We start from the raw sequence: 15,832 nt of genomic DNA on the forward strand, positions 1-15,832 counted from the left end.
ATTTTGCATATTATTTAAAAGTTCATTGATATATTTGCCATTTATTTTTATCCTGCTGAAGACCCTTGTTTCTTCAGGCCTTAAGATTGATCTCGAAAACACTATGACTGATTTGAAGGGGCAAAAAAATCAATTGGGTCTCATCTTATTTAGACTCTAAATAAGTTTCAGTTAACGAAACACCTACAGGTGTATTTATCATGCCATAGCAAGAATCCTGTATGTAGATGCAATTAGTCAATGGTGGCATATTTTGAAAAGGTAAACAGGAAAGTTATCTCACTCTTTGTTACGTTGTAAATAACCATAAAGTTACTATCAAATGACAATTTCTACTTTAAATCTGTAAGCCATAATAATGAGCATAACACATCTTCCATTTGAGGTTCAAGGATAAGACAAGGCCCTGTTTCAGAAAATTTGTATCGATAACGAGTTACATTATGTTATAAGCTACTGAAATTGTGGCATTTGATTGGCTGAGAGCAAATTTTTCTTAAAAATTTAGCATTTGTTATTGATACCAATTTTGTTTTAAACAGCGCCCAGGAGTAAACCTTCTTCTAAATGAACCATTTAAAAAAAACACAGTAGTTATTATGTTTATTTTATTATTTTATTTGCTCGTCTATAGACAATACGAGAAGCTTGCAGAAGTAGCGGAGCAAAAGAAGGCAGACTTTGCAGAGTTTGAGAGGCAGGATGTTAAATGCCGAGAGGATCTGAAACATACCAGAGAGAAACAAAAGAAACTGGTCAAGAACTTGCAGAAAGAGAAGACCAAGGTAGGAAGGAGTATGCTTATTTTATTTTTAGAATAGGTTTGTAGAGTTAGAGAATGGAGTTGTGGGATGAATTTTAATCTGGCAAGCCTGTTTCACACATTGTGGAATAAATGAGATAAGCCAGCCTGAAAGCGAAGAACTTGGGCTTAGAGCCCACCAGAATCAATTGGCCTTGTCAGGGTTAACAGAAATATGGAGTGGAGGTTCAAGTAGGGACACTGATTTTCCGTTTAAAAAAAAGGCCTTTTCCGTTTCAGAAAATCTGGAATTCCATTTCAGATGGCTGAAAAACGGAAATTCCATTTTGCCATAGACTTTGTACACATGAAAAATCTAAAATTCTGTTTACGAAAGATTTTCATTAAAACATGAACTTGTAGGGTACAAATGTTCTATTAAAGCTGCCACCTTTGACAAGCCACTGATAACCACTCGAAAACATACAGACGGGACTGGATGCAAAATACTAGTGAAAATATAGACCCCTAGACTTTAAGGGTCTAGGCTAGACCTACACAAAATTATCAAATGTTTAGTTTTACCAACTTCAAATTCGAACTCAGACAAGCAGACTAAAGTTAGCAGAATGTGTCAGAACACGACATATTCCTGACGGAACGATACAGTAGTACCGACGTCGACGAAAACATATCAGTCTTGGCTGTCATGTCAGCGATCCGCTATCGTATGATTTTAGGCGCACATGCCAGCCCCTTTTTCGAACTGTACAACAGTGTGTACAATATCACCGCACTTAGCGCCCAATGCTGGCGTGTGTGTTTCCTAGTATTACGTCTACGTAATAGCGCCCCTAACGATCTCTATTGGTCCAGCGAAATAAAATGGCAGCACCCTGTCTCCTAAGAATCTGACGAATATCGCTAAATATTCGGAATTATTAAACATGATTTTAGGCCCGATATTTTTTCACTGCATAACGAATCACAAAAATAGTGTAAGTTTTACGATTTTCTTCTTGAAAAATGAAAAGTTTTGAGGTAAAAGGGGTTTTCCGAGATTTTCCATTCAAAATTGCATTTTCCGTTTCAAATGGTCATTTCCGTGAATTCCGTCCATTTTCCGTGATTGCGGAAAATCAGTGTCGCTAAGATTGTGCACACAGAGTGTGTGGGCAAGCACTGAATCCAATGACCGGGGTAATAGTATATTTGTAAAGCGCTTAGAGACATTTGTATTAAGCGCTATATAAAAGCTAAATATATTTTTTTTAATGTATAATTATTATGTAAATGCTGTGAATTATCATCATCATCATCTCTTCTTTCTTATACTGTAAAAGTAGAAACATTTAGCACTCTCGAAAATATAAGCATGACTTCTTATGCATGTTTTGAAGAGGCTGAATTGCGTGCAAACCAAATTTAAGAACCAGCGATTATGTTTTGGGGTTGCTCAGTGCGAAAAATTAATCACACGAAAATAACAGCGTTTAAGGTTCCGGGGGAAAGTGCGAGTGAGAAAGAGGAGATGGAAAAGAGAGCCTGGAAGCCAAGATCCAAGGGGGGGGGGGGGTGTTTTACAAAACTTGTCATCAGTGACAAATGACAGTTTTTGTTATAAAGGTAGTGAAATCCTTGCTTCTGATTGGTTATGAGCAGATTTGTCACTGCTTTTTGTCATTTGTCATTGAAAAAGGGCTTTGTGAAACGGGTCCTTGGATTAGAACCTGCCAGAATAACCCAGACTTTCGAGGGTCAACAGAAAAGTTTTGCCATTTAAATGCTGATAATCACCACCACCATCATAAAATGTATCTCTTCTCTGTTTTGATCTCTTACAGCTTGAGGGCTTGCTGAAAGTACCGGGAGACAGTGAGATTGAGATCGGAGAGCTGGAGAAGAGGAAAGCCAGCCTAGAAGAGAAGCTGAAAGTGGAAGAAGCCAAGATGAACGACATCATGGCATCCCTCAAGACAGAGACAAAGGGGCTACAGGCAGAGAAGGAGGTAGGGCAAAGTCAGGGGTTGGGGTTGTGGGAGGGAATGCAGCCTTTATAGCATGTAGTTTGTTTGTTTTGTTAGTTTGCTTTACCTGACTGCTGAGAAAGCCTTTATATGCTTGTAAGTACGCAACAAGGGGACCGACGGCTGTAAGTCCTCTCTGTGGGACTTGGTAATGAGAATAAATACCTTACCAAAGGGCAGTAGTGCATCGACTTGGCTTTTAACCCGGGACCTCCCTGTTACACGGCCACTGCTCTACCTCTGAGCCGTCTGGTCTCCTTTTTTTCTTATCGAGGAAATGTAGCCTTAATAGCATGTTGTCTTAAATGAAGGCAGAAATATCAGGGGGAAAAAAATTGTTCTATACTAAAAAATAAAAGAAATTAATGTATTTTCTCAAAATCATACATGCACCCTAAATAAAATAATGGCAAATAATTGTGGATCCCTTGGTTCGTGGTTCGAGTCCCACCTTGGCACTGATATCCTTTGGCATGATTTTAATCTGCATTAACCAATCTCCACTTTCCGGGTGGTGTAAATGGGTACCCGATAGGAAAGAATTCCTTGAATGCCAAAGCACATTATCAGGGCTGCTCTCTTAATGCCGGGGTAATAATAGTACAGCGCTAAAGACACTTGGGGTGGTATTCTCAAAAGCGTACTAAGTGTTCCATTGTTTAATCCACCAACTAAGTATGGAATGCCAAGTGTCCATATGAATATATTTTTGAATAATTCAATCTGTGACTACATTAAAATATGATGTATTAACATAATTAATAAGCAACAATATAACTATGATATAATTATGTAATCATGGTAATTTAGGGACATATCAAATTATTCAAAAATATATTTATATGGACACTTGGCATTCCATATTTAGTCAGGGGATTAAACCATGGACTAAAGTTAGTCCGCTTTCAAGAATACCCCCCTATATGAATGTGACAATTATTATTTATTATAACTATGCCCTTCGGTTACTGTACACTAAGGCTGCGACGAGTACTTGATTACTTGAGTACTCGCACTGTTGTTGACAACTACTCGAGTACGAATACATGGCCGCCATTTTTTTATTTTTAAACCACCTGGCCCCGTGCGGGCCGGCCGAAGCTCCCCTGTGCCTGGAAAAGCACCGGCAGGGTACCGTGAGTAAAAATGTTTCCCAGCTCAATCATATACGGGGTGTCACTATCAACTCACCACTCAGAAACTAGAACAAAACTAGCTGCCAATGTCCAGATATCTGTTTGAACTTGGGAGGATAATTTGTCTGTCATCTTAAGTTTAAAAAACAACATTGTTACTATAATTTGTGAGAAGTTCACAAGCACAAATCGGCGCCTTCAATTGCAACTCACAGTAAATAGCGTGGGTTTTCGTAGCCGGACTATGGGGTGCTTCCTACAACGTCGGCAAAAATGTTTTGAAAATGCACAGCCTTCTGTACACTGATATATTTTCCTTGTTTCTCTTCTCTTTTTCCCCTTCACTGCTCTCAGGCTAAAGAGACGGAGCTGATGGGTTTCCAGAAGGAGCTCAATGAAGCCAAATCCCAGAAGACACTGGCCGACTCTGAGCTCGGTCGCCAGCGCAAGAAGGTCGAGGGCGCCAGATCCAAGCTCGAAAAGGCGCGTACCAATGTCAAGACCATCGCTGAGAATCTAGTCGAATGGCAGAGGTATGTCATAGCATGAAAAAGATTTGTTTTTTTTATATGTGTTATTTCTGTAATGCTAACGATTTTGATCCATTTTCGCCCTAGACATAAGGGGGACTTGAAGAATAGGGGCGTTTCTATACTTGGATCTGCAGATGTATACATAATTAATTCTTAATGTTCTTCTTTGTTTTTTCTTATGTTTTATTCTAAAGTATGAGTCAGAGAATTGGGTCCATGAAGCTTAAACATAAGTTTGTAAGATGCCAGACTTAGGTAGAAATGGATTTGTTTGTAGTGAAAAATTGTCAAGCTAAATTTCAAAAAGGATGCAGGACATTTTAAAGGTGATTTCTCTTTTCAAAGATAAAATCAAATAAAATGATCGCAATTATGAATGATACATCGAGGGGTCTACACTAACTTTTTTTCCAAAGGGGCCCCAGATTAACGCTTTTAGGGTCTGCATGCCTGGACCCTCTTTTTAAATTTAGAAATGTGGGGGTCCAGAGTTATACAATGGGGACCTGTGTGTTCTTATAGACAAGCCTTGTTCAAGCTTTTGGATACAGTCCATTGCAATGACACCATTAATCTTAAATTTGGGGGTCCAGAGTTGTACAATGGGGACCTGTGTGTCCTGAGAGACGAGCCTTGTTCAAGCTTTTAAATACAGTCCATTGCAATGACACCATTAAAGGCATCGTTTAACAATGTTAAATCTGAGATGCACGGCCCTACGTGTTATCAGTGTCTGTGATATGGTGTAATATTAAAGCCCTAAAAAAATTGCACTTCAAAATGATCAAGAAGTGCCTCAAAACAGTAAAAAACTTTGAGTGACCAGTGTTACTGTACTTGTTTCCCCCCAAAGAGTAGTGTTATGAACACAGTTAGGAAAACGCAAAATTTGATTTCAATTTCCAAATATAACTATCTTGATTAATCAGCCAGGGGATCGGCTTATAAAAGTCATGCGGTTCCTGACTGACCTAAAGGTTCATAATTATCATTGCAGCATGAGCTAAATCCAGGATTTTGTTTCAGAATCCGAGACAAAGTTGCCCAATCCCTTTAATCTTTAAATTTTGATTGACAGCACTATCAAGAACCTTGAGAAAGAGATCCCCGAGATGGAGATCAAGCTGGAGGCTTCTGAGAAGGAGCTAGTAGAGGTCAGGAGGTCAGAGGGAGCGGCCAGCTCAGGGGTAAGTATTCTCTCTTTTCCTTACTCTCTAGGATGTAAGATGGTTGGTTAGGTGGATGGATGGATGGATGGATGGATGGATGGATGGATAGGTGGATGGATGGATGGATAGGTGGATTGATGGATGGATAGATGGATGAGTAGAAAGATGGATGGATGGATGGATGGATGGACAAATAGATGGATGGATGGATGGGTGGATAGGTGAATGGAAAGACAGATGGATGGATGGATAGGTGGATGGATGGATGGATGGATGGATGGATGGATGGATGGATGGATGGATGGATAGGTGGATGGATGGATGGATGGATGGATGGATGGATAGGTGGATGGATGGATAGGTGGATGGATGGATGGATAGGTGGATTGATGGATGGATAGATGGATGAGTAGAAAGATGGATGGATGGATGGATGGATGGACAATTAGATGGATGGATGGATGGGTGGATAGGTGAATGGAAAAACAGATGGATGGATGGATAATTGGATGGATGGATGGATGGATGAATTAATGGGTGGGTGGGTGGGTGGGTGGGTAGAGGATCCTGACCAGGAGTTTAATTGTGGAAGTCAGGCAGTCAGATTCAAACTCCAATGCAGGGGCTAGAGTTCCTCTTCTTACTTTATGGAAATTGAGGAGGGGTTAGGTATCAAGAGATGATGGGTTTACATGATGTTCAATTCAGCTCAGTGGTACCCAAACTCATTTTATCAGTGTAACAATGTCTCAATTTTGTGTCCCATCAGCTGAAGGATCAAACCGTGAAGGTCCAGGAAGCACGGAGCTCCATGCAATCGGCCAAGGATAGAGGCTTCCTCATCTCGGCTCTCATGGAACAGAAACGTCTCGGCAAGATCAACGGCATCCAAGGACGCTTGGTACGTAAATGGAGATATGAGCTCTAGGGCCAGTTTCTTGATACCCAATTGTAATCTTAAATTTGCGGACATCTAAGAGAAAAGCTTATTAATTCTATAACACATATGTTTCTTTGGGATGTTCAAGAAGTTAGACTTACATGTTTGACGGGGCAAGAATCGGCCCGCTCGTATAAAATCTGGTGTCTCTAACAAGTGACAATACTTGGTATAAGCTACTTTAATACATCATTCCATTTGTTTTGATGTTGGAAAATTTCTCTTTAAAATTGTGCACATGTTATTAAAGACAAGTTCTATGAATGAGACCGGGTGTGTGGACTTGCCTTAAGCAGAACACCTGAGAGAAGGCCTTCTAAGGTTCTTATTGCAATCCATTTCCACTTTTGTAAATGCTTACTATACTCAATGCTTCGAGTGTGATACAAGAATATATTGCTTGAGCTTTGACAATGTTGAACGAGTCGAAGACGAGTCCAATATTGTCATAGCGAGAGCAATATATTCTTGTATCACACAAAAACAAAGACATACAATATTATTATTATCTATATCAAACTGACTAGCAAAATAACAAAATTTGACTTACCTCGGTAAATATATGGCTTTGTTTTTGTTTGATATCGATATCGCTAGTTGAAGTTCCTGGATGACTGAGCAATAAGAAAACATTATTGGTCAGTCATCCACGTACTGCGCTAAAGATATTGAATAAACTGATTTATTGTACCACTTGGAAGCCTCATGTAGATAATAATAGCTAATATTATTTTATTGTTATTGGTAGTCACTAGTGAAGTTACAATAGATAAACTACAAACATTTTCTGAAGCTGATGCACTTTGGTTTCCAACTTTTATAGGGTGATCTTGGGGCAATCGATGACAAGTACGATGTAGCCATCTCTACCGCCTGCGGGGCTCTGGACTACATAGTGGTGGATACCATAGAAACGGGAGAGAAATGTGTCAGCTTCCTGCGCCAGAACAATATCGGAGTAGCCACCTTCATCTGTCTCGATAAGGTGAGTTATATAGGCCCGAGTCATACCGGTTTTGTTTTATATCAGGGCTCCATTGCCAAAAACTGGTCAGATTTGATACATCGATAAATATTTACATATTGGGAAACATTGTACATTCCTAAATCTTGGCTGTTTAGGTTAAAAAGATGGCGAGAATTTCACTTATTCCATGACAGTACTTTCTGCAAAGAATGATTTATTTGCTATATTTCCTCTGAAACTATCTATTGTTGGATTTCCATTTTTAAAAGTCTGTTTTGCTTCCAAAATATTGAATTTCTCAGAGTGTTTTCCTGCTCAAACATGTATGATCACGTATGGTCATTTTTGTGATCGCAGACGCAGTCGCAGTCTTCGTTCCGAACATCAAGGTCTGGGCTCTGTTCCTGGCCTAGAGTTTGATTTGCTAGCTCTGTGTGATATGATTGATTGTGAACACAACTATTGAATTCAGTATTTCCTATGAAGGCTTAATACAGTGAGCAACCCGGTTCCTGTAGACAGTGGATTAATATTACCTGAAAACGGTTGCATTATGTGCCCAGGAGAAGGGAATTAACATGGGAATTCCTCATAAATGTGTCGTAGAGGTGCTGTATTCAAGTAGTTTGAACTTTGAACACTCCCCATATGACACAAAGTTTCTCACATTTCTCTGTAATGTCTTTACCACCTTCTCTGCCACAACGTTTATGAACAAGTATGCACTTTGAAAGGAATGTCAAGTCGATGTCCTTTTGTTTTCTTATCTCTTTCTCTATAGATCAAGCATCTTGCGAAGAATGCTTCATCTAAAATGAACACGTGAGTTATTGCTTTATTTATTTCATATCAAATCCAAGCAAATTTTGTCCCACCATACATTACCAGTCATATCTCAAATGTTAGTATAACCGATGATTGTATTAATTTTCAAGCCCCAAAAGTGCTTTGTTCAGACAGAAGATACATGATGATTTTGATGTCAATTTATGTTTATTCTACTTGCTAATGTACAGGACACTAAATCACCAAATACCTTAAAGGTACATGTATAGACCAGTTTTGGAAACGCCCCCCTCTCAAAAAAAGAAAAATGGAAGCTCTTATTACCAGTCATGTGAAAGAATGTGTTTTGACTAATACATGATGATCCAAATTTTGCCGGGAAACCGCCTACCAATTGATATATTTGATAAATTATCGTATCGATCCAGCCTGGATAGATATAGCGAATGCACTTCAAAATTGAACATGTGGACATATATTTCTGCTCTTTTGTGAATTTAGGTTGAACTATTGCATCTAAACCTCTGAAGGCAATATTTAAAGGATATTGAATGGATATTTTGCCCCCAAAACCCTTGAACCGCAACTTTACCACTACCGATCTTTATCTTTAAACTTGCCCACTAAAACAAAAAAAATCTTCATGCATGATGATGAGAAGGAAAAAAAAGAAAGTTTTGTTGTAGAGAGAGGTATAAAAAAAAGGAGAAAATAATTCAGTATGAGTTAAGAAACAAGAAAATCAGAGCTTGAATTTTTTTTTTTTAACTGAGTGCCCAGACATTTTGTACACAGAGATGCCAACCAGATATCACCAACAACAAACAAAATTTAAAAAAAATTATTTATTTATTTTTTATTTTAAAAATCCATAAGAACCCATAAAAACCGTGGAATCGCATAGAAACATGTACAAGTAAACCTCTACAACCCCAACAAAAACTTTGCTTTACAATTTTTCATTAAATTTTAATGAAAGAGCAAACATTTTACTTGACCCTACTTACCAGTAAAACATTTTTATGAAATTTTACTGGCCTGGGGCAGTGGTAGTGTCAAGTTTTTGTGAAAATCTGATTTTTTCTCTCCAAAATCTAATATTTTAGGATACTCAGTCGTTTTTTTTGTGTCAAGAGGTTGGCATCCAGGGCTTGCCCTTAACTTTTTTTTGAGGTGGCCAGCAGGGCCACTTGGGTAGGAGATCTGGGTGGCCAAATGGATTTTCAGGTGGCCCCACTTTTATGCGTTATTAAATAATGCAAATGTTTAATAAAAAAATGCATAAATTATACGTGTTAAAAGCAGCATCAGCTGCATTTAATAATGAAAGGTGAGTGACTCTTCAGACTCTCATTCCAAATCCTTTCTCTTTGTTTCTATACTTCTGTCTCAACTTCACTTCAATGTTTTTCTCCCTTTCTCCTTGACTATCATGCATCACAAGGACCCCCTCCCCCTTAAGTTGGGATTGTACAGGGCACACAAGGCGCCAAACTTCTGCTTTTCTTTGAGCTCCAAGTTCTGTTGGAAGATATCAAATTGATTGTATATTTACTTGACGTTGTACTTCTATTCTGAACTGAATAAATGGTATTTTTGTAATTTATTATTTTGATATTTTCTGGTTATTCTGGATTGGATAATCAGTCAATAATCATGCAAAAATACATGCAGTTAAAGAGGACCACACACGGAAAGATTAGCACCAAGTCATTCAAAATAATTTAAGTCGGAATTTCTTCTTTTGTTCTTTTTTTCTTCAAGACAACATTTTATTGCACTGCATGTTTTCTTAGCATGGACAGTGAAGAACATGCATGTAATTATATACCTGTATGGGCTACCCACCCTTGAGTCAGTTACCTATAAGAACAAACTGAAACAACTAAATAAATTAGGATGGCTGCAAATTGCCTTTTCCTACAAGTTGTACAGCGGATAACGAAGCCTGTACATGTATTAGCACGTGGAGGACCATTTAAAACTTATATTTGCATCTCGTTCCGTACATTTCAACCAAGTGATTTACTACTGATGATCGATGATAAATTTCATATTATTTATTATTGTATTATTATTCATATTATCTGTTTAGAAATTGGTTGACATTGGGAAGGAAACCAATAAAGAATCAAACCGGCAACTCCTAAAAAGATCCAAATATTATTCTGAAAGTAGGCCAATTGAAATAAATTAATGAATCTTTTCTCAAGACTCAAATATATATTTTTCTAATTTCTATATAATAGCCGCCTATTTTATAACGGTAGACTTTTGATAAGTATTGTAAGACTATATCTTGAATCTTCTACGTAACAATACCAGAGTATACTATTGCCTTTCCCTGATCTAGTGTTATTAAACAAGGTGGTAGGACCTCCACATCAATTGTTTCAGAAAAAGGAAAGTCACAATAAACAAAACATTTTTTTTTTACTTGGCCTTATCGGCATTCGTAAAAGTCTCGTAAACAAACTGTCAGAGACGGGGCTGCGTTACCTCGATCCGTCTATCGCTCTCTCTTATGCCTGAATCACATTTCCTCTACGGAGCCCGTACGATGTTTAAAAACAGCCGTTTAAACCAATTTCGTACGAACCACACCGTACAAAATTGGTCGAAACGGCTGTTTTTAAACATCGTACGGGCTCCGTAGAGCTAGAGGAAATGTGATTCAGGCATTACTGCTCAAATAATTTACGCGTCAGTGGACAGGGATACCTCGCATACATGTTATGTACAGGACACAAGATCAGATTTTAGCAAATTATTTGCCATTTGTTTTCCATCAAAATTCATGGCCCTGAATTTTTTTTATTATTTAGGCCTTATATATATTTAGTTAAAAAGGTCCATGTAGTGCTACAAATAAAACGTGAACATACCCCGTTTAACTTAAACTAATGAACATCAATGATGATTGCTACCTAGTAATAACAGATCAATTATTCAATCGATAATCACGGAAAATTAACAACAGAACAGCGTACATTATCACCAACAAAGCGTACCGCCGTAGGCCTACGTTGTTATCAAACAAAAAACACGTGAAATTCTCATTTTATGAAGCTCGCACGGCTTCCACACGTACACACTGATTGAGTTACCTTTATTTTCAATCAATATTACCTCCACCAATCATAATGTCAAATACCAGACACACCCATTGTTGTTCCCTCGTTGCTTAGTATAGTCCACAATTAGTCGCAAATACACCAATCACAATGCTGGGATTTGGGAATCCCCAACTTACCCGCCCGAAATCTCATGCGCAGTTTGTAACTGCGCAACAAAGAGTTGAGAAGCGTACTAGCTGTGCTGCAATGCGGATATCGACAGCTGCCCTATACGCGGTAGCATACTATGATAGCGCTACGCCTATGTACCGGCCGGGCTTGGGTGGCGGCGGCGGTGTGTACAGTACCTACGCGACGGCGTTTATCGTTTTTATAAAGTTAGTATGCGAAACGAAACATTTCCTTGTTTGATAGATCGGATTGCGTCGCTTGGAAAAGCTTGGAAAAATAAATGTCGCCTCGGTTTCGGGTAGATCTAAAGGTTAAACAAGTTGTCGATAAATAATTTATATATTACTGTCCAAATATTTGGGTGGCCAGCCGGGCCATCTAGTCGGTGATTTCAGGTGGCCCGACAGCGTTTCAGGTGGCCATTGGCACCGGGCCACCGCTAAATTCGAGCCCTGGCATCACTGTGTACATGTATATAAAATTTCCAAAATTCCATTTACTCATATATATGCAATTTTTTTCCACTCTGATTTGGCAGTCCTGATAACGTGCCTCGCCTGTATGACTTGGTGCGTGTGAAGGAAGAGAAGTTCCGCATTGCCTTCTACTACGGTCTGGGAAACACACTGGTTAGCAAGGACTTGGAACAAGCCACAAAGATCGCCCTTCAGGGAACCAAGCGCCATCGTGTGGTGACGCTGAAAGGAGAGCTGATCGAATCATCAGGTGAGGACCATTAAAGACCCTGGCAGTGGTTCATGAAAACCATCACAATAACAAGTTTATCGAAACTTGTGTATTGAAAATAACATGTGTTTCAATGGGATGTCCGTTATCTGGTACTGATGATTGTTTCATGAAGTGATTGTTTCAGGAAATGCAAGCACTACTTTAAAGGGAAAGTCCACCCCCAAAATAAGTTTGTTTCGATAGAGGCAGAATAATAAAAAAATCAGGTGAGTGAAAGTTTGAGCAAATTCTGAATGAAAATAAGAAAGTTATGAATTATTGAAGTTGTGATCAATCAGATACAAATTGGCAACTCTGTGACTTATTATACGAGCTCTCCTTCATTTGCTTTGTGCATAATATTCCATAAAATCAAGTTTTCTTCGTTATTGATGACGGAATATATATTTGTTCCTTGCAGGGGGAGTATAGAAACATATTTGCAATTATTATATTTAGGGTGCATGTATGGTTGAAATTTTTCTTGAGGGAAAATGAAAATTTTAGATTTTTTTAGTACTGAGCAAATGGAAGTTGAGCTTGCATGATACGTCATAGAGTTGCCAATTTGTGTTTGATTTATCACAACTTCAATAATTCATAACTTTCTTATTTTCATTCAGAATTTGCTCAAACTTTCACTCACCTGATTTTCTTATTATTCTGCCTCTATCGAAACAAACTTATTTTGGGGGTGGACTTTCCCTTTAAACAAACATGACTTGCTCATTTTTCCTGATTGAGGTGTCATATGAAAGGGCAGAGACTCAACTTTCTAGAAATGTGATTTTCTCTCTGAAATTCAGATACCGTCCGCCAAATGACTTTTTGGTTTCCTCTCTTCAAATTCATTTTAATCACTTATGCGTGAAATATGCATCATATAACTGGCATTAAATGAAAGAGGAGGATCTAAGCTTTCCAAACATGTATCATTTATTTATTATAAATGTGAATAAGTTATGATAAAACATTGGTAATTCTCGGGTTTTTTTTTCTGGGACGCACTGTATATAAGCGGAATATTATTATTATTATTAATGTTGCAAACCAGTGACCCACATTTCCCAGGCTTTATTTCTTCCAATATAGACCCCAGTGTGTAAATATTTTCCTGGCAGGAAACCATTTTGAATTGCAATTATTTTGTGTTATGTCAATCGTGATTCAACTGAACTTTCATGAATCTTAACCAATTGCAAAATTTCCCGGCATAATATTCACCAAAGTTTCTGGTCTTTTGGTAAGGTCAGGGTTAGAGTTGCGATTACGATGGGATTTTGGTTTGGTTTGGTTTAGCATAAGGGTCATGATTGGGTGCAGTGTTTTGTCCAGGGGAGTGTTTCCCAAAGACTAAGGTCGACTTTAAGTTGGACTAAACTATGAACGGCCTGCCATAGTTAAGTTCAGTCTAAAGTCGATCTTAGTCTTTGTGAAACACTCCCCAGGTTTGAAGTAAGGAATTCAGGTAGTGTCGGAAATTAATTGAGTGTCACAATGTAATTCAACATGAAAATTAGGAATCAAAGCATTCACAAAGCACAGCATGACATTCTCTCACTTCCATTTGCCAATCTTGAAAAAACCCTCTGTTAAATTGTAATGTTGCACTGTATTCGCCATTGATTGAATACCTGTGTGTGTGTGTGTGTGTGTGTGACAAAAGTCTACTGTGGCAGTCCCCTAATTGTTTGATTAGTCGACCAAAGTTGACAAAGAGTGAACACATTGCCTGCTGGAACCAGGTGTTCCCTGTATTGACCTATGGGGATTAGAGAATGTAGTCGTCAATAGGTTATAGGAAACCTCATTTGAGATGGCTGTATATGATTTATTCTAGGTACAATGAGTGGAGGGGGCAAGCAGGTCAGCAAGGGTCGTATGGGATGCACCATTGTTCCCTGTATTAAACCTATGGGGATTAGAGAATGTAGTAGTCAATAGGTTAAGGGAAACCTCATTTGAGATGGCTGTATATGATTTATTCTAGGTACAATGAGTGGAGGGGGCAAGCAGGTCAGCAAGGGTCGTATGGGATGCACCATTGTCTCTGATGTGACCCCTCAGGTGGTGGCTGCCATGGAAACCGAACTGGAGCAGTGCAGGGTGACAGCTGGCCAGCAGAGGGATAGGCTGAGAGAGCTGGAAGCAGAAGTCAGCCAGCTTGGAAAGAAGCTACGAGAGGCAAAGCTTGCTATCAAGAAACACAGCATGGGAATTAAGGTAAGAATTGATGCTATGTCAGGCATGGTTTCAGAGAATTGAATAATGTGATGTCGGTCGGTTAGTAGAGGGATAGGCTGAGAGAGCTGGAGGCAGAATTCAGCCATCTTGGCAAGAAGCTACGAGAGGCAAAGCTTGCCATCAAGAAACACAGCATGGGAATTAATGTAATAATTGATGCTATGTCAGGCATGGTTCAGAGAATTGAATAATGGGATGTTGGTCGGTTGGTAGAGGGATAGGCTGAGAGATCTAGATGCCAAAGTGAGCCAATTGGGCTAGAATTTGAGGGAGGCAAAGCTTGCCATCAAGTAAAACAGTATGGGAATTATGGTAAGTAGCGATGCTATGGCGGGCATGCTCAAGATATTTTGCTTTTAGCTGGTTGTAAGAGGGACAGACTGAGAAACCCAGGACACTTTGGAGGTGATTAGAATTTAAAGTTTATATTTTTTTCCACAGACATAATATTTGGACACAATTGAACATCAAAGATAAATCAACTAGGTCTTCTCACAACTGAAGGGTTTTTTGTTCTCATTTTTCTTACATTTCTTTTTTCTTTTCTTTTTCATAGCACTCTTGTTTTGCAATTTCTTTCAACAATAATAGGCAGTTTTTTAAATATTTGATCTATATTGTAATGAACACTTTTCTATGCACTTCATGAAAGATTGTAATGAAATAAATTTACCAATATCCGTTTCAATGTCAGTAGATTCAATAAATATATACCTCTCTTTAAAAATCTAGATATAATGATTGCTTTAATATTCAAGGAATAGTTGTTTCATGGGCTCTAGGGGATGTTGCATCTTGATATCACCCCTCAGCATGCCTCGGGGTGATATCATGATGCAACATCCCCTTGAGCCTATAAAACAACTATTCCTCTTAAAGCAGTCATTATATCTATACTATTCAATTCATTAAAAGTATCTCATTGATATATTTCTCCCAGGCCAAGACAGAGGAGGGAGAGCTTCTGAAAGAGCAGATAGTCACATTTGAAGCCGAGCTAACGGAGGCTGAGCAGGAGACCGACTTCAAGACATTGGAGAAGGCAGTCGAACAAGCTGACAAAGGTTTGTACCAGTATTATTTTCTTGAAAATCTTTAAAAGTATGGTGTGTTATAAACAAGTTTGGGGAAAAGGAGAAATCGACAACTATGTGTAAGCTAAAAAAGGTAGATTTCAGTATTATGTTTTTGGGTTGTCCGTCTGTACATCCCGTTCTCGTGATCACGTTATCTTAAGAACCGACTGATGGATTCCTGCCAAACTTTGGTCATTTGTATCTTTCAGAGCCAATTAATTGATTAGATTTTGGG

The 15,832-nt window shown here is 38.6% G+C and overlaps 1 protein-coding gene across 6 annotated transcripts in view; it reads left to right on the forward strand.

Annotated features, from left to right (window-relative positions):
* The window catches only part of LOC592992 (structural maintenance of chromosomes protein 4), a 34,664-nt gene that overhangs the window by 6,966 nt on the left and 11,866 nt on the right, over positions 1 to 15,832 (forward strand). For all 6 annotated transcript variants that reach the window (XR_004063544.1, XM_030981959.1, XM_030981963.1 and 3 more), the window contains exons 8-17: positions 635 to 785; positions 2,587 to 2,751; positions 4,260 to 4,438; positions 5,517 to 5,625; positions 6,377 to 6,508; positions 7,371 to 7,532; positions 8,296 to 8,336; positions 12,087 to 12,274; positions 14,268 to 14,500; positions 15,462 to 15,585. Coding sequence is in view for 5 of the 6 variants with exons in the window: in XM_030981959.1 (XP_030837819.1) it covers positions 635 to 785; positions 2,587 to 2,751; positions 4,260 to 4,438; positions 5,517 to 5,625; positions 6,377 to 6,508; positions 7,371 to 7,532; positions 8,296 to 8,336; positions 12,087 to 12,274; positions 14,268 to 14,500; positions 15,462 to 15,585 (1,484 nt within the window). In the remaining variant the exon portion in view is untranslated. The remainder of the gene's footprint in view (positions 1 to 634; positions 786 to 2,586; positions 2,752 to 4,259; positions 4,439 to 5,516; positions 5,626 to 6,376; positions 6,509 to 7,370; positions 7,533 to 8,295; positions 8,337 to 12,086; positions 12,275 to 14,267; positions 14,501 to 15,461; positions 15,586 to 15,832) is intronic.

Source organism: Strongylocentrotus purpuratus, unplaced genomic scaffold (assembly GCF_000002235.5).
Source record: "Strongylocentrotus purpuratus isolate Spur 01 unplaced genomic scaffold, Spur_5.0 spur5_scaffold_12, whole genome shotgun sequence".
Lineage (NCBI taxonomy): Eukaryota > Metazoa > Echinodermata > Echinoidea > Camarodonta > Strongylocentrotidae > Strongylocentrotus > Strongylocentrotus purpuratus.